The sequence below is a fragment of the Gymnodraco acuticeps genome, unplaced genomic scaffold (assembly GCF_902827175.1).
Source record: "Gymnodraco acuticeps unplaced genomic scaffold, fGymAcu1.1, whole genome shotgun sequence".
Taxonomy (NCBI): Eukaryota; Metazoa; Chordata; class Actinopteri; order Perciformes; family Bathydraconidae; genus Gymnodraco; species Gymnodraco acuticeps.
The window spans coordinates 37,015-58,748 of record NW_022991969.1 but is presented as its reverse complement, the minus strand read 5'-3'; the positions used below and the strand labels follow the sequence as shown (position 1 = coordinate 58,748).

General features: G+C 41.3%; 1 protein-coding gene across 4 annotated transcripts in view; it reads left to right on the top strand.

The window, feature by feature from the left end:
• The window catches only part of arhgap17a (Rho GTPase activating protein 17a), a 50,371-nt gene continuing 28,637 nt past the window's right edge, over nucleotides 1-21,734 (top strand). For 2 of the 4 annotated variants that reach the window (XM_034200799.1, XM_034200800.1), the window contains exons 1-2: nucleotides 2-552; nucleotides 16,591-16,630. In XM_034200799.1, coding sequence (XP_034056690.1) covers nucleotides 500-552; nucleotides 16,591-16,630 — 93 coding nt within the window. In that variant the 5' untranslated portion in view covers nucleotides 2-499. Of the gene's footprint in view, nucleotides 553-16,590; nucleotides 16,631-21,734 lie in introns of all 4 variants that reach the window. The other 2 variants (XM_034200802.1, XM_034200801.1) reach the window with 2 other exon arrangements.

The window sequence follows — 21,734 nt, the reverse complement described above, 5'->3', positions numbered from 1 at the left end:
GGGGAGGTGGTGCTCCAACGTGACTTCCTGCCGCCCTCCTCCCTCTCTGAGCGGGCAGAGGCAGAGGTGAGCCCCGCTGCTGCTGCTGCTGCTGCTGCTGCACTTCACTCTGGGAAAGAAAAAGCGGCCGACGGACGGATTATCAGCTCAGTAACAGTTAGCTCGTCGGCTAACGGGTCAACACCAAAACAAGCCACCGAGGGGGAGCCATGAAAACCCTCCAGTGAAAGTTACGCACGGTTTACCCGAAGACTTTAATGCACGGAAAGGCACAAAAAAGGAGGATCCCGGATCATGCCTTCGGGAACGGGAAGGCTAGTTTAGGGGCTAGCGAGGCTGCAAACTATTTTTAATTGGCTTTGAATGGCTCCTGCTTGTGTTCTCCTGTCATAGCGACAGTTTGGGGAATTAAAAAAGAAAGGGAGAGGCCCTTCATGACAAATCAAAAGCCCGGATTTAAAGCGTAATTTGGGAAGAAAAGCTACCAAAGGGACCCAAAATGAAGAAGCAGTTCAATCGGATGAAGCAGCTCGCCAATCAAACAGTTGGCAGGCAAGTATTCAAGTCACCGCTGGTTAATGCTTATGGGAAAACTAGTTAGCAAACACACTTCATTCTGCTCTTTTTCCATGCTTTTCGATTTATTTTAACCCCATACTATTCCTTAACTTGCTTTCTATCAGTTATGCAGATGTGGAAGAAGTACTTTCATCATCTACTTGAGTAAAAGTAGAAGTACCATAGAGTACGAATACTCAGTAATGAGTAAAAGTCCTGCAATTAAGATGTTACTCAAGTAAAAGTACAAAAGTATTTGCATATAAATATACTTACAGTACCAAAAGTAAAAATACTCATTCTGCAGATTGACCCAGTTCAGAATCATCTATGATATGTATTGGTTATAATTATTGGTGTGTTTATCAAAGATGGTAAAGGTGGAACTAAATGTGATTACTTTATTTACTGCAGGGTAGAATGTGAATTTACCTCAGGTGTAACTAAAGTCTGATTTAAGTGTTGATTATGTTGTTTACCTTTTTAAGTACTTAAGGGTAGTAAATAAATGTAGTGGAGTATTTTCATGTTATGCTACTTTGTACTTTTAGTACAAAGTAGCATAACATGAAAATACTCGTACATCGAAATTGTACTTAAGTACAGTACATGAGTATACATCTACTTAGTTACATTACACCACTGCAGTTATGACAATGCAATGTTGTAACAAGAGAACATTAGTTTTCAGACTGAATGAATCCATTGCTTTTAAAGCCAGACATACAGGCCTGCAGACAGTTAAACTGGATGTGGGAAAAGCTGTACTTGATGTGTGCAATCCAACCAGATGTCCTCCTGAAAAGTCTGAATCAGCCATCTGCACATTAGCACTGTCTGCCTGGGAAATAAACAGCAACAGCGAGAAGCCCCATGAGTGTGCATTTTGCTTTCGGTCATTGACCCGCCCTGAGCTGAGTCACTTTCTTTCATTATAAGGTTGTATTCTGCTGTCAACATCTGTGCAAAATAGCATGTCTGACGTGCTTTGGAAAACATACAGTAGGGAAACCAATTCCTACTTTTGGATGATTTTACAGTATCTATACTATCAATACAGTAGTGGTTGAAGAAGTACTCACATCCTTCACTTAAGTAAAACAATAAATAGTTTGGTCTTAAAATACTACATTACAAGTAAATGTACAAAAGTATCATAGGCTAAATGTACTTAAAGTAGCAAAAGTACACTTTTAACAGTATAGAATATCATTTTGTCCTGTTTTTATCCCTAATTTATACATTTAAGCGCATTTTAAAGTTGTAGTTTGTCAATGTGGAACCAATTTTAGATACTGGGTTGATAAGTAGCACAGTACTGCATTATATCATATCAGCATATCATGTGTTTTACATTCCTCTCCTACAGTTTAGAGCTTTCTTAGAAATACTGATGCAGTAAAGGGTTATCATTTTACCTCTCTACTGTATAGGGATTGAGTTTGCTTTGTAACATTTGCAAACTTGACAGTCAAATATGCTTAATCTAGATTAAAAGTAGAGATGCAGCAATACTAAGTCAAAAAGCTTGATGTCAAAGTAGGCCAATCTCATATCTGATACCATTATTTTAATAAAAACAATTCAGTACATTTATATATTAACGTATGTATTTAATACATCCTGTTTTACAAAGGTCAACCCTAATGTTGCCTTACACATAAAAGATCATAGTCTCTTCTACCTAGTGAAGCATACACCTTATTCATTCTAAATAACAATGGGGTTAGCCAACATCCTAAACCAGCGATTAAAAAGGTAAAATAGGTGCATCCAAATATTGACAGGTAAAATGTTTCATTATTATGGCACTGATGACGTTTTAAAGCAGATATTTAGCTGATAACAGACCTTAATTCATGAGTTTATAAAGGTGTGTTCCTGGTCTTTGCTGCACTGTCCATGTCCGGCCTCACTTGCCCCCTGAGCAGCTGAGGGAGGGGGGAGAAGGATTTACAGGACTCACATCCTGCAGCAGTGGATGTTTAATACTCTGCACCATAGCTTTCACTCTGTGCTGATAAAGAGGCAGTAAGAGCCTTCTCCATTTGTGAAACTCTAGCCGCTCCGCTTCTACCAGACATCAAACTTAAAACATATCAAATAGATTAATGCTCCTAAGTGATGCACAATTGTCTTTCTGTCTTCAATCCAAAACTTCCCTCTCTCAGAACTTCTAACAGACAGCAGTATCTAAGCTATTAAGATAATACATCCCAACAATGAGGAGGCATTCTGCAGCTTATTAAGTAATACCACAGTGTTCCTTTGTGACTGAATATTCACAGCAGCAATAGCTTCAGCATGGCCTTGTGTTGACAGGGGGGGGGGCGAGTTAAGCCAGAGGATGTTTTCATCATGAGGGCCAACCCTGCGTGTGTGAGATTTTGTGTGTACCGTGTGTGTGTGTGTGTGTGTGTGTGTGTGTGTGTGTGTGTGGTACCTCAGGCAGACAACGCATGTGCACCAGAGTACTGGATGGTACCAGATAAAGCCAACAACAGGCTGGAAACAATATTGTGTCAACGCTGAACAGGCATTATCACCACATAGAATATACTTTTCTACGTTTAAAAAGTGTGATATATTTCCATGTTAAAGGTCCCATGTTGTGCTTTTCTGGTTATTACTCGTCCCCTTGTGTGCTATGAAGGTTTGTCTGCATGTAAACGGTCTGCAGAGTCAAAACCCCTCAAAGTACACCCTGTAGCGAGTAAAACTCTAACACAGAGAAGACCTGTCTATGCTGCCCCAGAACGCCTCGTTGGAGATTTTTATTTTCCATTGTTTACTTCCTGGGTTCTGTGACGTGTGAACACCCAAATCAACAACAAATGACCGGATTGGCCCAATCCGCGGAGCACCTCACACACCAGGATCCCTTGGCTAACTAACAGGGAGTCCCATTGACTTGCATAGAGCTCCCTGAACGCTGGTAATAGACGAGTTGGGATGGCGGAGAAATGCTCTCCGCAGACCCATTCTCACAGCATTATAAACAGGGCTGCACATAACTGGTGCGCAGGTGCGCATACGCACCTCCGCCAAAAAAAGAGCACCGGGTCATTTGAAAAAAGGCGCATTTGTGTACCAAAATTGAGAGAGAGAGAAGGGAGAAGAGAGGAGAGAGAAAGAGAAAGATATTTGCGAGTTGCATATGAACTCAGGGGTCGGCCCGTAGCACTGGCCATGGCGCTGGCACTGGCGTTATAGATGTTCGCCTAGGGCGCCAGACCTGGGGAGGCGCTGCGCTGGCAGTTCTGGGAGGGAAAAAACAATTTTGACCGTTGGCGCTCATCCTAATTTTCGGCCTTGATGTAACAACATTCATAATTAAGTAAATGTAACACCCTTTTCACCTCGGTTACACGTTTCATTTGCCCTGTACGATGGGCGCTGTAAGTGATGAAAATGGGGGATGTTGGCTTATCTGGCGCCCGAAGCTCACAGCCAAAATGCGAGTGAGCGAGGGAGAGAGAGAAGGGCACACCGCCCGGTGTTGTTATTAGCATCTGGTGCTCGCTGCTCTAACGGATATAAGAAGAAGATGTTTCTACAATGATGTGGAGGGAGAGTCCTCTCCAGTCAGACTGAGAGGCTGATACTACAGCTCAGTGAGGTAAAGGACTCTGAGTGTTTAGATAGTTCACTTTAGTCTAAGTTCAAACAGTTTGGTCACAATTTATGTTAACACATATTTCCAAGGCACTCCTTTATAATTATTGGGATAAACAGGTTTGAAATCATTCCAATGTATACTATAGGACAGTAACCAAAAATATCCTTTAAAACTGGAGAGATAAAAAATGCATAAATAAATGTTAAGGTAAGATATGATATGAATGAACAACACAAATAAAATAAGTTACATTCATTTGTTATTGGCTATGGTAGGCTATTGGTTATGTTCACATACTTATTTGATTACATCCACTTGTCTAAGATGACAACAGAGACTTTCGACCCAAACCCAGCTGTTGACTTGTGGATGCAAGCAGCTAATCACAGACTCAACCAGAGAGAAAGTAGTAGGCCTACATCATCAGCTACCATGTCTGACAGAGAGGAAGACAGTGAGGAGAACAGTCAGGAGAACAGAGAGGAGAATAGAGAGGAAGACAGTGAGGAGAACAGAGAGGAAGACAGAGAGGAGACAGAGAGGAAGACAGAGAGGAGAGAGAGAGGAAGACAGAGAGGAGACAGAGAGGAAGACAGAGAGGAGAACAGAGAGGAGAATAGAGAGGAAGACAGTGAGGAGAACAGAGAGGAAGACAGTGAGGAGAACAGAGAGGAAGACAGTGAGGAGAACAGAGAGGAAGACAGTGAGGAGAACAGAGAGGAAGACAGAGAGGAAGACAGAGAGGAGAACAGAGAGGAAGACAGTGAGGAGAACAGTCAGGAGAACAGAGAGGAGAACAGAGAGGAAGACAGTGAGGAGAACAGAGAGGAGAATAGAGAGGAGAATAGAGAGGAAGACAGTGAGGAGAATAGAGAGGAAGACAGTGAGGAGAACAGAGAGAAGACAGTGAGGAGAACAGAGAGGAGACAGTGAGGAGAACAGAGAGGAAGACAGAGAGGAAGACAGTGAGGAGAACAGAGAGGAAGACAGTGAGGAAGACAGAGAGGAGAACAGTCAGGAGGGTAGTGATGACAGCTTGTAGGATTACTGGTCGTGCTAATGTTGTCTTGTGTTCACCTCTGCATGTGTGTTCTGTGTTCACAAATAAAGTCAAGACCCCCTCAAAAGCTACGGTTTATTTCATTTTAAGGATGAGCAGCAAGCAACATCTCCAGGTGCTCCTTTGAGAACCAGGGCAAAAAAGTTATGTGCACCCCTGATTATAAACCTTTTTCTTACTCAATATCAAGCCACACTTATTGTTTTTACTTCGGCTGTGAGTGTTTCTGTGTGCTCAGGATGAGTTTCGTTGTGTCTCGCTGTATCGCCGACCCGGAAACCTGTCCGCTCCTCGCAGCAGCGAGCCTCGCAACGTCCCGACCAATCAGAGCACACTGGGCTCACAGGGAGGGGCAGGAGCTCCAACAAGCCGTGTAGGACAGAGAGTGAATACACATACTATACAGAAATGCTGTATGAGAAACCAATGTGAGTTTGGAAAATTGCACAATTTTTAAATCTATTCTAGTAGACCTCAACAATGGAAATATGATCAGTAGAAATGGCCATGACGTGGGACCTTTTTAAAGGAATAGTTTAAACTCACAAATGACCTATTATATATCAATGACTTACCACTTGTTTTAAAGGGGGCTTTTTATGCTAATTTTCCTGTTCATATTAATATGTAGTATGATGCAGCACCTCTTTTCACCCTCTGTCTGAAACCAGAGCCCAGTCTGCTCTGATTGGTTAGCTGGCCGGCTCTGTTGTGATTGGTCAACCGCTTAGAGATGTTCCGCCTCTTAGCCTATCACGTACAATGTGTTGGAGCGCTAGCCAATAGAAGTGAGTGTCATTATGTGGAGGGAACTTTGGGAGTTTAGCCTTTGCAGACCATTTACATGTACGTACACACACACACACATACATACATACATACATACATACATACACACACATACCTATAACACACTACAGGAAATGGAAACCCCTAAAAAGCACAACAGGGCCTCTTTAAATGACTGATAGTTTACATGATAACACGGATAACACACATTATTTGTTGGCAGGATATAAGTTTTCTGCTTCACTGAGTTTCTTTTTCCCTCAAATTCCTAGTTTGGCTCGATACTGAAGAAGATTCGCTTGATCGTTTGTGTTTTATGATTCTTCGCTCACAAACTCATCATTATCAGTTATTGAAATGCATATGTTTCTCGGAAGTCTTATTTTTAGGATTGGCTTTCAGAGATAAACAAAACGTTGCTTTCTCTCAACTTTAAGTGAAAACACGAAGGAGCTGCTCGAAAAAATAAATCATCAGCGGATAAAATAAAGCTCTATTTATTGATGTCAAGATGGCTCTTCATCAGGGGTGCAAACATTTAAATCTCCTGCTACTTTGCAGCTGGAATACTCATAACCTCCTCATTGCAGTGCACAGCAGTAATTTAGAAGTGGAGAGAGTGTGTGTGTGTGTGTGTGTGTGTGTGTGTGTGTGTGTGTGTGTGTGTGTGGTGTGTGTGTGTGTGTGTGTGTGTGTGTGTGTGTGGTGTGTGTGTGTGGTGTGTGTGTGTGTGTGTGTGTGTGTGTGTGTGTGTGTGTGTGTGTGTGTGTGTGTGTGTGTGTGTGTGTGTGTGTGTGTGTGTGTGTGTGTGTGTGTGTGTGTGTGGTGTGTGTGTTGGTGTGTGTTGTGTGTGTGTGTGTGTGTGTGTGTGTGTGTGTGTGTGTGTGTGTGTGTCTTGCTTTTTTCGTACTGTATGCCCTTCTTACCGAGTGACCTGTCAGCATTTGGCTCGAGGCGAGAGGCGAGCATACTCTGCTTTGGCCATTAACTTTTTGCCCTGTTTGTGTGTGTGTGTGCATCTGCAAAATATCTGGAGTTTGGAGGCCCTCTGCGCTGCCCCCTGGGTTCCTGTGATTGTGTGCGAAAGGCAGAACAGTGTGTCCAGCAAGCAGCCGCTCGGAGGAAGTCTCTCCTTCTTCTTCTACAAACAGGAAGCTGCATCCCGAGACACGCCGGTGGTTTCTAGAGAAATCTGGGGAGAGATTGATGTGCAGAGAGGGTGAAACTGAGGTGCAGGGAGAAAACAGCATGTGACTCACGCATGCCAGGGAACATGACTGGAAGGTTTTTGTAGAAGCTTTTTTTAGTTGGCTATCTTTGAACTCTCTGTCCCAATACGTGCATTTTTTCTGCAGGTTAACGATAGATAGGGTATCAGAGGTAATACCTGCGTAAAGTAAACTAACAATCACGCTCTAGCCTCCAACAATGAGGTCAATATTCAGCGTACATGAGATGTTTGAGAGTGTGCATTTGTGATCGCCCCTGACTGTCAGAAGAACAGCCTTTGATAAGTTATTTAAGATAAGATTTGATAATCTGTGTTTTCCAATCAAAGAGTGTGGACAGAGGCTGCTTTTAAGGGGGGGTTCAAAGGTAAAAGGTACAGTAAAGAGGAGGAGGGGGACTTTAAATCAGACGAACCTGCAAAAAAAGTGCCACAAAACACAGCTGAGTTTCTTTTGAAAGTTGAAGTCCAAATTCTCAGTTTGCTCAAGCGATTTTAGCTACTGGAATGTAGTTGAAGTCACTCTACTGGTTAGTTGAGATGTTTATGTTGAATATACACTTCTGGAGCTGCAATCATTTTTCAGTTTTAATCAACACTTATAGTTGAAATATCACAAAGACCCGTCCTTGGACTGTGAGAAACTTGTTCCAACAAATCTTCTAGTTTCATCATACAATCCTTTTTTGATATCAACAACAACCTTCTTACAAGTAGTGTTGTTGTGTAATCTAATGTGCATCTATTGTGTTTTTAAAGTCCTTGATTCAGTCAGGAGGGAGACGTTTTGGAAGTTTTCCCCCGTAGGAATCCACAAAATGTCATTGTTGAGTGAACCAGGATAGGTGACTCTGGGCGTTCCCCTGAGTCTCCGGGACAAAGAGGTGCGTCAGCTGGGAGCCTTTGTGGTTCTGCTAGTGTTATAAGAGACCCGAGGCCTGTGCGAAGCGAAGCAGGATTTTCGCTTAGCCGGCTAACTTCAGGGAAAACTCGGGGTTTCCGGTCCTACGACGCTGGTTCTCTTTTTAGCAGGCTAGATCTCCATGGTAACTTATGCTGAGCGGCTAACCTGCCCCGGACCAGGTTAGGTTGCAGGCTAAGAGCTCAACTCAGTGAAAGCACCGCCTGCTGACCAATCAGAGCTCAGTGTGCGGAGTTTAAAGCGATCAAGTCATATTACAGGAGAAAGGAAATACAGAAAAGCTGCAGTCGCAGGAAAGACGGCCGGCAAAAATCACCGACTGTGTGAACGTGAACATTAATAGAATATCACCTCCATCTTCAGAGCAATCTGACTATTATAACATTAGCGTTAAGAAAGCTTACTTAAATATCTGCCACAACATAAGTAACCGGATCAGAGTAACATTAAGTACAGTCCGCGGCATATCACATCATAATGTATCATATATTTCCTTATCTGAGTCAGCTGAGCCGTATCTGGCCGTGCAACACTCACAGTGTCACATGCAGAAGTATTATTTTAAGCAACACATTAAGTTGACGAAACACTCGAGTCAAATGTAATTAAAGTCAGATCCACTCATGTCTTAGTGATATCATAAACCTGTTAATGTACGCATTCAAACACTTTTCTGTTACCAGCTGTATTCACCTTGCAGGTGCAACTATGTGGCTTTGATCCTGGATAAAGTATTTAAGTCATGGATGTTTAAAGTTGAACTTCTTCATATGTCTAATATTATAGTTGACTTTTCATTCAGGAAGTGTGACGCTGCGCTGTCAGTACGCTTCTCCATGTTTGTGATTGGTCGAATGCTCCAGATACCACCCCTTTCATGTGAACGCGCACCTAACTAGATAGGGCATGGCTGGCTTGAGCGATCCACTTGATAACCCGCGTCATAGTACAGTTTAGCGAGAGCGCGTATGTTTTGGATTAGGCCAACCGGCTAACTCAAACATATCCAGGTTAGGTTGAACCAGCTTCGTAGTATAGGCCTCTGCAGTATGAGGCTAAGCTGCTGTTTGTTTGCCGTCAAAGTCATTTGTGCTTTTTATCCAGATAATAAGTTGGTAGGATAGCAAAATGAGGATGTTGCTTATTTTAATTAGGTTAGAGACTATAATTTGCCTCAGTCACAGGAAGCTATTTCGTAATCTGGCCTTTGTGTTTGACATAATTCAGCTTTAAACTAAAGGAAAACATGGTGACAAATAATTGTTCCAGTTTTTAGGAAACTTAACACGGCTTTGATGTTAAAATTCCAACCATTACATTTCTGTTTTAATGTTAGAATTAGAGAAATTGTCACAAAACTAGAGCAGGAACAATTGTTGAATTAAGAGAAAAATAATGACAGCTATTTAAAAAAGATAATTGGGTCATATTTCTAATGTGAAATATTCGCTCATTTAAGCTTCTAAATGTGAGGTTTGCTGCTTATTTTCTATATAATAATACAGTAGACAAAATATATGTGGGTTCTGAACTAAAAATCTGTTGACCTTTAGATATTCTTTAATAACATGTTTATTTACTGTTTCAACATTGCAATATAAATACCCACCAGGAAGGAAGCGTCCTGTTTAGTCACGGTGCTTAGCCCCGATTTATCGGTGTCTACCTCCAGCTTTCACCCTCATGTTTTGCTCGTTGTTGCCCAGAGCTAATGTTAGCGTTAGCTCACATAATGATCCACATTACGGACCCTCTACGAGCTGAGTCACTCAATTATTCTCCTTTCATGTGCTTCCAGTATCCATTACCTTCGTCCTCAATCTGCCAACTGTTGCAGCGCTAAGAGTATTCTTCTTCTTCTCTGATTGTGTTGAGTGTTCTGCTAACAGCCGCTCCATTGTGCTTATGGTTGCAGTATTCACTTACTCCCTTTCCACTTTAGTAGTAGATCTCCATGGTTACCTCCTGATGTAGTGTGCAGGGAGGATCTCATGTTGTTTAGAAGTCACATGCATTGGCACACTTTCTGTAAAGGCAGCTCTTTTTGCTCGAGGTCAGCTGATACCGGCAAAACAATTGTTGTTCTGTTTGTTGTTGCCTGTCCTCACAGCCTTTTTTTTGTGCCTCTGACGCTGCTGCTTTGTTGGGGGGTTGGTGAACACAAGTGTTGCTTTTATTATGCTCTAAGGGTCTTCACATGTTTTCTGATCATTCAGTTACAACCAGATAAAGGCAATATATAGAAATATCATGACATGCAGCCTCTTGCTCACCTGAAAGTCAGTAAGCAGAGCTCAATTAACAGTGTGTGTTAATTAAATGTATTCTGGCTACTATCCAGGATCATTTAAATATATGTAATTAACTCACATTAAAACATACCTGTAATTAAAAACACTTTTTTCCCAATTTGTTCCCAATCTTCTGATCTTTAAGAGCAGTGGCGGTTCTAGACCAATGTGACTGGGGGGGCCAGGCTGGGTCCAGTTATTTTCAGAGGGGGGCACAATAAATGCAGGACGAAAAAGACAAAGACAGTATGAAGTAATTGTGCATAAGAAAGCAATGCAATACAGTTATTGGTATTTGTTTCATTACACATATTTATTTCAGATACTTATAGTTACAGTTTTTACGCTCTAATGCAGGGGTCTCCAACCTTTTTTAGGATGAGAGCTACTTTCAAAATATAAAACAAGTCGTGAGCTACTTTTACTCCTCTTTTGTTGTTTTTTGCAGTGTATACATTTAGCACATGTTAACATTATTATATGCTGACCTTTAACCTTTGTGTTCTGTTTGGGTCTGTGGGACCCGTTTTCAGTGCTTACTAAAAGAAAATGTAAACAATTTAATTATTTTAACCTGCTTTATTTGGGGGTGGACCTCACCTCCTCTAGGGGGGTCCGGGAGCATGCACCTCTGGGAAGATTTGTTTTTAAATGTTGAAGTGAAATGCATCAATCTGGTGCACTTTGAGCACAAAATGAATGTATGGACACAGCTCTCAACACTCAGATGAAAGGGAGCTGTATACTTTTCAATACTCCACAAATCTTTGGAATATGATTACAACCAATAACAAATCATTTCAACTTGTTTATTATTATCTTACTGTCTTATAGTACGCTTTGGAATGATTTCTTACTTTATTTTTTACAACTATATTAAATAGATAAAGGTGTGCTCTCTCTAATGGATCCGACTAGAATTACAAATATCGTTAGTTCCACCTATTCCGTCAGCCAAGAAATCGTTTAATCATAACACTTTTTTTTCATTTTCAGGGGGGTCCAAAGGCAGTGTTAGGGGGGCACTGGCCCCCCCTAGAACCGCCCCTGTTTAAGAGACTAAAACAGGGTTTTTTCTAGAAAAATACAGTATGAATGCGCTGATCTTGTGTATATGATATATACATTTTCGCGGGAACCTAATGCTCGTATACAAGATGGCGTCGCGGGCGTAAACAACAACGTGACGTCTGAGCTCCTTAAAAACAAAGCTCTCTCCCATCAGTCCCTGTCAGTTGAACATGCTACAGTCGGTTAGCTTAGCTTAGCATTTTTCCAAAGAGGCACCTTTCATTTTGTTGATAAATACATATTTTTATTCCATCAAGAAAGATAAAGACCACATTTTTAGGGTGTGAAAAACCTTCAATAGGGTAATAATTTTATATTTTCTAAGCGTCCCTGCATAAATAAAGCACACTAATTAATGTCTAGCAACATTTTGTGAGTTTGAGCTTACATAATATAACTGGTTTTGATATTAGTCATTTCAAACACGTTAAACGCAAATCAATGCAACCCCATCATCCCAGGTATTTTCCTATATGCTTTCATCCGTTTCTCTGTCACGATCTCCCTGGACGGAAGATCAATTAACAGATAATCAATGCGTGTATGATCCATAAGCGTGGATTTATAATTCTGCTTGATTATTAAACTGGTTTTTAAGATTAGGCTCTTGACAGGACCACATAAAGAGTAGATATGTAGACTACACCAGAACATGGGTTCCATATTGTGGCGACATAATCTCGCTCTGCATGTGTGTGAGCATTTCAAATGTGTGTGTGCCTCACATTTTGTACCGCGGCTAGCTGGAAGTCTTGTCTGGTTTCTGTGGGTTTTGGGTCCACTCACTCACCAGCTCACTATGGCTCTCCTCCAGAGAAAATATTTCCATTCATCCCCAGACTCTAGATTATTCTGCTTTTGGCACTTTTAAGACTCTTTAAACCCCCTACCCCTCAAAATATCTCAGTATTTATACTTCTTTCCTTAAAAAAAAAACCCAACCTATCATCCCTTCTCTGTCAGTCGCTCTCTGCCTCTGTGTTGTAATTGAAAGCAGCTGTGACAGGGTTACTATAGTTCATAGAGAGCAGCTTTTGGAGGAAGGCCCAGGCGTAATTTAAAGCTCCAGTTACCCAAAATGTAGGAAAGCCACTGAATACATGTGACTTCAGTCAGAAGGCTGAACCTGCACTCTGAAACGTTTGCACATTGGTTTGATGCAACTGTACTTGCACGGAGAGAAGGTGGGAATAAAGAGCAATAGAGGCGTATTACTACATGTTGGTTCATTAGCTTTGTTGTCACAGTATAAATATGTCTTTCACATCATATCAGTTAGATATCACAACTTCTGCTTGACTATGAATTATTTTTACAGCAAATAGGAACTAGCTATTGCTTTGCTGAATCTAAACAGACTTGCAAAAAGATTTACAGCATATATTTCATTACCATTTTTCTGCTTTAAATGCTCATAAGTGATTTGTTACTTTAGGGTTAATCTGCCTTTTACTGTGTAGCAATAAATATAGAACAAAAACAACACAAATCTAAATTAAACGGAACCAAATGCGACAAAAACCTATAAGTTATTAAAGGGGACCTATCATGCAAAATGCACTTTTGTACGTCTTTTATACATGAATATGTGTCAGGGAACTCACCAAGTGTCGGAAAACACAAACCCTCTCGCTTTTCCCCCCATACCCAAATCTCTAAAAACGGGGCTGCAACTGAGCTGATCCAGACTGATACAGATTTGAAATTGTTCTGACGTCAGAATATACAGTAGGGGTGTTGAAAATAATCGTTTCTACGATGCATTGCGATGCGGACGTGGACGATTCGGTCTCGATGCAGTGACGGAAGATAATCGGTTATAGCGTAGTAACGTTGCTTCCTGATTTTCCGGCCGCGGCTTTACTATAACGTTTTTTTTTTTCTGTCACTTTAATATCAAATCGGTCGGTGACGCAGAGATCAGGGAACAGACGTGACAGCGGCACAGCAACACCAAACACGGAGCAGTCTGCTTTATCCACCAACACAACACCACCAGTCCAGAACCAACAGCAGAAGGACCCGCTCTGAACCACTCCGTGTCGCTGCGGCTCAGAGATTTATGTTTTTCAAAAATAATCGCGTTACAATCATGTCAGGTTTTTGGTGGATTTAATTAAGTCTTGGATTGCAGAGTATGAATGTCCTCTAGCAATTTTCAGACGATATATACGTGTGTAAAGTTTGTGAAGGCAGGAGGAAAAAAGCTTCCGCGATCACCGTCTCTTCTCCGTTCCTCCAAGCCCCGCCCCCTCCCTGAAAATAATGAGTGACAGGCTGATAGTGACCCGATAGAAACTTTATTATTCACTTAATCACTGAGATATAATGAAGCTAACTTAATCTCATACATTCATGGGATTTATGCAACAGTAAGACAGAGAATGTAAGTGTGCACCCACATGCAGTATTTTAGTTGTTATATGCTGTTGTAAATACTCCTGTTGTCTGATGTGTTCAGACTCAAGTCCTGAGTGTGATGCCACATTCAGGACATTCAGTGTCCTTTCTTTAACAGAAGGCCGTTGCTAGAAGCTGCAGCTAGACTGCAGAAGCATTAGTTTTTTGTTTTTGAGGATGGAACACACACAGATATAGGGAGGCTAGACCTATACAATTCATTTATTTTGGTTTATAAATTAATGTCAAGACATATATGTTATTGATTTCTGAAGCACTTTCTAAATAATAAAAAGAGAGTTCATATGTATTTACTGCATGTATATATTGATGAAAAATAAGCCATGTGCAGTAATATAGAAAATTGAGGATGCAACGCATTGGTATGAATCGGGATGCATCAGGATGCATCGGGATATCGAATTGAATCGAATCGTTGACAGGATAATCGTAATCGAATCGTGAGACCAGTGAAGATGCACAGCCCTAATATACAGTATGGGCAACTCTCCACCTATCAGGGGAATGAGAGGTTGCGTGGCATGGTAACAGCATGGTAACAGCATGGTAACATGACGCTCGTGCCTCGCCCCCCTCCTTTGCAGGGGGGCGTGGTCAGCTGCAGCTCATTTGCCACAGAATCAGCCCTTGCAAAAACAGGGCTGGAATAGAGCAAATAGAGCTAAATGAGGCATGAGGCTAAAATGCATGATCTGTTTGGTATTTTGAAAAAAAAACTTAACAGACATGTTTTATATAGGTATGGCCCTACAATATATGTTTCAAATATAGCATGATAGGTCCACTTTAAGTAATGGTCTGAGGAATGTATCCATATTATATCAATACCGGCAAATGCAAATCAGAATAGTCTATTTTTAAAACATTGCTTTTCTATACAATCCTTTAAAAAAAAGTATTATGATTATGGTGTGATTTGCCAAATGTGTTTTGTTACGTCTGTAGAATAAGATTGATTGGGTGGGATATCTTTGCAGCCACAATACTGCATTTAATATGATATTTTAACACATATTTAGCCTATTGCCAAATATTTTAAGCTTGCAATTTGAATATTGGACTAGTTCATATTGCAATAACGATACCCTACTTGCTTTTTCTGCTGAGTTGCAAGTAAAACCACCTTGTCTCCAGTCTCCTGTTGCATACAGAAGGCCTGTTGAACATTACATTACATGTTACTTTGGATAAAAGCGACTAACAAGTTACTTACATACTCAATACTGTGGGCAATCCCCACAAGAGCAATTTGGGGTGAAGTGTCTTGCCCAGGGACACAACGACATGCTGACTGCAGTGGGACTCGAACCTGTGATCCTCTGATTCGATCAGCGCATTAATCCACTGCGCCACACGCCTCCCTTGAAGGTGTTGATGAGCAGCAGGAGCTCACAGTGTGTTTCTCAGCCTTCTCCCTTTAAGTGAATCTAATCTGTCTGACCTCCTCAAGTCCAGCTATTGGTTCACTATCAATAGGCTCAGGCCGAGCTGCTGTGCACACAGGAGCTGCTAGCTGTGGCTTAAAGACACCAAAACGTGTTGAACAGCAGAAACATGCTTTCTGTGTGACTTAGAACAACACATTATTTAAGATAAGATTAAGATAAGAAGTACTTTATTGATCCTAATTTGGGAAATGTTTTCGTTGCAGCAGCGTAAAAAGACAAGGCATTATATATTAGGGAAATTAAAAGACAAAAAATAAACAATCCAAAATGGAAACATCTCAAATAGAAATAAAATAGGATTACAAAGTACAAAATATACATGTTATGATACAAATGTACAGCAACAATATATAAAGCAGGATATTATATGGACATAAATTGTGTAAGGAAGGGATTATTACATATTAAATTGAATATAAATGTAAAATACAATAGGAGTCCAGTCCAGTTATCAAGAGAAACTATGGAGCCAGAGGTGATTTGTTATACATTGTTAGTGTTTATTATCAGATATCATTTGAGCTTCATCATAAATCAGACACCCTTCATTCATCTCGTGCTGTAGGGGAGATATGTTTCAGTGCTACTGCAAAGAGACAGGGCAAGTAAAAGCCAAATGCAATAAATAAACTGTGACTTTAATGTCTGTGACTTTTAGCCCGTGTTTGTAAACTGTGTGACGTTTTATTTGCAGTTGCCAAAGACACATTTCCATGTTATGTGGATTTAATGAACAATAAAGTAATAAGAATTTGAATAAAGAGGCAAGTTATGATAAAACTAAATAAGAATACATCCATGGTAAAAAAGAAGTAACGCATTATAAGAGAGTAAATTAACATGTACAAATAGTGACGTAGCAGCCAGTAATAACAGTAAAACATGTGTATATTGCACACTGACTTGTTGAGGCAACATGCAGAGTAAGAGACATGTTTTGCCTTCATGATGTTGCTTGTTGAGCTTTGGCAACAAACCAATTGAAGCATTCCCACGTTTATCGAGGTCAATAACACCAGACACTATTTGAGTGATTACGCTGAGCAGGAAACCAGTCTTTCAGGAGCGATATCATTCATTTATCAGATATTTTCACAGTGACTCTTCTGTGTGTTGAAATACAGCTGTATCTGCTCTGGTTTGCCTGTCAGTGTTAATCTCTGTTGTCTTTTCTCACCCACAGAGCGGAGAAAACAGAAGTCCTCAGCGATGACCTCCTGCAGGTAAATCATTAATCCTCTGAATGGCTGCATCTGTCTGACAGTGGCGGCTGTTACATAGTCCTGTGTTTGTCCCTTTTGAAGCAAATCAGTCTGGCTAAAAAAACAAAATTCCCAACACTTTGGTTTCTGTTCTCAAGGTCACCTATTATGCAAAATCCAATTATTCACGTATTTTCTACATCAACATGTGTCCCCTCTGTGTAAAGAGACTCTGAAAGCTTCAGGAACAAAGATTCTCTCTCTTTTCGTCCTGATCCATTTCTATAAAAACCTGTCTGAAAATGAGCTGATCAGATTTTGGCCACTTTGTGATGTCATAACGATTTTTTGGCTTGAGTAACCATTAGCCAATCAGCAACCAAGTTAACCCCCCCCCCCACCTTATGACCTGAATCTCCTGCTAGAGCACCATTGTGTTCCTTTGAACCAAATCTCTCTCAGAGGGGCGTGGGGAGGGGCTCCTTATTTTCATCTAAAGTAACAGACAGAGAATCAGCACTTTTGAAACAGGGCTGAAACAGAGGGGATTATGGGTAATGCTGCAATGATCTGTTTGGTGTTTGGAGCCAAACACTTCAGAGACATGTTTTGTATATATCTGAGACCTATAATATATTGATGAGAAACAATATAATAGGTGACCTTTAAGAGTTTCTTCTTTACCTGGAAACTCTGCTTCACTTCTACATTGACAGCTTAGAGGCCGACAAACATTAAAACATTGAGATCTTCTGAAAACATCGAGGCTAGAAATTAGCACAATTTACCAAGGAAATAATGGTTTAATATGTATGGCTAGTAGATTTGCTTCACTTACTTGTCAAAAAACGGTGGTAATCTATTACGTGCCTGCTATAATTTGAACATTCACTAGCCTTTTGTTTGTGGACAAAAAAAGGTAATTTTTAACCCTGCATTACATGCTTCAGAACATGCAACATCCTGGCAGTATTTCTTGGACAGGAAGAGTCTGATTGAAGATTAAAGAGCAGATGGACCATGTGTTGGACAAACCCCAAAGTATGCAAGCTTTCATGCCAACGTAACAGCAGCTGATACCAATTATTCGATCCATTTCTGTGGTTGAAGCATCATAATCAGTGGTTGAAGCTCTTGGTGGAAATTAAGACTTTGATACATGGTTCATAACATCTTTTGCAGAAACAATAAGGTCTCAACTAGCTGCACAGATGTTAGTGAAGCTGTAGATATATGTATTAGTTGGTGGATAATATTTGAACCCCGGTGACTATAGCTAACAATACTATTTGGACCCGGATGACTATAGCTAACAATGCTATTTGGACCCGAGTGACTATAGCTAACAATGCTATTTGGACCCAGGTGACTATAGCTAACAATGCTATTTGGACCCGGGTGACTATAGCTAACAATGCTATTTGGACCCAGGTGACTATAGCTAACAATGCTATTTGGACCCGGGTGACTATAGCTAACAATGCTATTTGGACCCAGGTGGCTATAGCTAACAATGCTATTTGGACCCGGGTGACTATAGCTAACAATGCTATTTGGACCCAGGTGGCTATAGCTAACAATGCTATTTGGACCCAGGTGACTATAGCTAACAATGCTATTTGGACCCGGGTGACTATAGCTAACAATGCTATTTGGACCAAGGTGACTATAGCTAACAATGCTATTTGGACCCGGGTGACTATAGCTAACAATGTTATTTGGACCCGGATGACTATAGCTAACAATGCTATTTGGACCCGGATGACTATAGCTAACAATGCTATTTGGACCCGGGTGACTATAGCTAACAATGCTATTTGGACCCGGGTGACTATAGCTAACAATGCTATTTGGACCCGGGTGACTATAGCTAACAATGCTATTTGGACCCGGGTGACTATAGCTAACAATGCTATTTGGACCCGGGTGACTATAGCTAACAATGCTATTTGGACCCGGGTGACTATAGCTAACAATGCTATTTGGACCCGGGTGACTATAGCTAACAATGCTATTTGGACCCAGGTGACTATAGCTAACAATGCTATTTGGACCCGGGTGACTATAGCTAACAATGCTATTTGGACCCGGGTGACTATAGCTAACAATGCTATTTGGACCCGGGTGACTATAGCTAACAATGCTATTTGGACCCGGGTGACTATAGCTAACAATGCTATTTGGACCCAGGTGACTATAGCTAACAATGCTATTTGGACCCAGGTGACTATAGCTAACAATGCTATTTGGACCCGGGTGACTATAGCTAACAATGCTATTTGGACCCGGGTGACTATAGCTAACAATGCTATTTGGACCCGGGTGACTATAGCTAACTATGCTATTTGGACCCGGGTGACTATAGCTAACAATGCTATTTGCACCCTGGTTGCCGTAGACAATGTTTCAAGTTTCAAGGCTTTATTGTCATTAGCACATGAGCTAAAGTGTAGATATGGCAATGAAAAACTTAGGTCACAGGCTCCTCCAACAGTGCATCATATATATAGGACATAGAACAAATATAACAGATAAAATAGTGCAAGTAAATACATGTGGCGATTTACACCCGGGTGTGTATCGGACGGCAAGACCGATCATAATTCATTTGCGTCTAACATTACTAGTATCCTCTGTTAAAGTTTCCCTAAAAGTTAAATTCAATTTGGCTAAACTAGCTAAGCACATAACAATTGTTCTTTTAGACCATTTCATTTGAATAACACAAGCAGTGAGAAGTCATAGTTGTTGTTAAGAGTATTATTTGTGTTTATTTTCTCCGTGTATCCCACCAAAGATGTACAAAGTGACGTTCCACCTTGAATACAGTCAGTTTCGGTAGGTCGTAAATGGCCAAATAGCTGCAGTGGGACTTTTTTTTCTCGCCCGGGTGCAAATAGACCCTCCGTTATTAGTATTATATAGCTTTATGCCTGCGTGTGAAAGCCGCCGGTACAGGGTTTTCCTCGGGGGGGAAATCTCCAGCCTCTGAGACGGCAGGTGGGAAAAAATATTGGCTGCTCAGCAAAGACATTCCTGGGATGAATATCGTCTATTGTGTTTGAGATGAAGGGTTTCATGGATGTTAAAACAAACTCGTCTGAGAACAGCCACGACGTCTGAAGCCCTTTTATCCTCGTGATTCATCCCCACACCCTGTATTGTAGTCTGTGCATAAACAAACAGAGCTTTTAACACCATCCTCTCTCTCAGGTGTTCACAGCATGTATTTGAGTGACAGCTAGAACATCAGAGTTATACTTAGAGGTGTCATGAGTGGATGAAATGGAAGTAGACAAGAGGACAGTGATGACTAACCGCTCAGGGGGCTTTTCACCAGAGAGAGGACGTTGCATTATGACTGACAATTGACTTTCTCTGTTCCTCAAAGACACAATTGTTCTGCCTCCGTCTGAAATCAGCCGTTGTCGGCACTGTTTCCTCACTTGCTGTCCGTTAGAGAAAAGGGGAGTACATTCTGAGATTGCTGCTTTGTTTCTTGCCCTATTTATCGTCAGGAAAACAGACTCTGGAATAGTTGTGCAGTGTTTTATATGCAAGCTATTTTAGACTTTTAGTTTAACTTTGGTGTCTTTAGTGTCGCTCAGACTCCCCCTTCTTTTCCCACTTCTTCTTTTACTTTACTCGACAACAAACCAGGATTTCCCCCATGTCGTATTCCTTTAAATCGTGTTCTTCTGCAAAGTCTTGTTCTGAAATGAAAGTGAGAATGCATCTTTACCATCATCTGATATCAACTTTGATCCTCCATTTGATCCCATTTTTTATCTTATATTTGATTGTCAGCCCCTGTATTTCAAGACTTCTTTAGTATTTGGTCTTCCTGGCTGCCAAAGAGCCACCCAGCATTCTTGTGCCAGCTGTCCGTTCCTTCATCTCCTCGACATAGCCGCTGATCCACAAGGGGGGGGGGGAAAGATACCAAATAAATGCAGCAGACATACCAAGGAGCCTGCTTGCACACCCTGGTAGTTGGGTGTCACCTTTTATAAGGTGGCAGAAAGCTGCTGTTAAATGAAAACGTTGGCATTTTTTAATCTGAACCCTATTTTCCCATGTTTCTATGTCAGGACTGTATTTTCTATTCATTAAAGAGTCCCATTTATGGTTTTTGGTGTTTTCCATTTCCTCTAGTGCAGGGGTTCCCAACCTTTATTGTGCCAAGGACCGGCAGATACATTACAAAAATATCGCGGACCGGTTGTCAATTTTAACTGATTTTAATATTTACTTTTTGTTTTTGTTTTGTTTGTATGATTTACGGAGAATCCAGTGATGGGAAAACGAGGTGTGTGTGTGTGTGTGTGTGTGTGTGTGTGGTGTGTGTGTGTGTGTGTTTGTGTGTGTGGTGTGTGTGTGTGTGGTGTGTGTTGGTGTTGTGTGGTGTGTGTTCGTGTTGTGTGTGTAAGGTGTGTGTACGTGTTGTGTGTGTAAGGTGTGTGCTGTGTTTGTGTGTGTAGTGTGTGTGTGTGATGGTGTGATCGTGTGTGTGTGTGTGTGTGTTGTGTGTGTTGTGGTGTGTGTGTGTGTGTGTGTGTGTGTGTGTGTGTGTGTGTGTGTGTGTGTGTGGTGTGTGTGTGTGGTTTGTGTGTGTGTGGTGTGTGTGTGTGTGTGTGTGTGTGTGTGTGTGTTGTGTGTGTGTGTGTGTGTGTGTGTGTGTGTGTGTGGTGTGTGTGTGTGTGTGTGTGTGTGTTGTGTGTGTGGTGTGTGTGTGTGTGTGTGTGTGCTGTCGTGTGTGTTTGTGTGTGTGTGTGTGTGTGGGTGTGTCGGTGTGTGTGGTGTGTGTTGTTTTCCGACGCTCTTCTAGCTCGTCGCCGTCATTTCGCGGTGCCACATCCGCCCGCCTTTCGCCTTCCTCGAGATTAAGATTAAACTAATTTATTTGGGAACACCCGCATATAGGCTACCTATGGAGTTAGCCAGATGTGTGTAAATTACTGTTCATGGTCATTTGAAAACAAATGCCGGTGTCGGACAGACACAAAACACAGAGCAGAGCACAGCACACACACACACACATCATGCGCCTTGGTGACTGGACATCTCCTTCATAAAACTAATAAAAGGGGGTGTAATCGGGCAGTTCGATGTGTGTAGAGGTGTG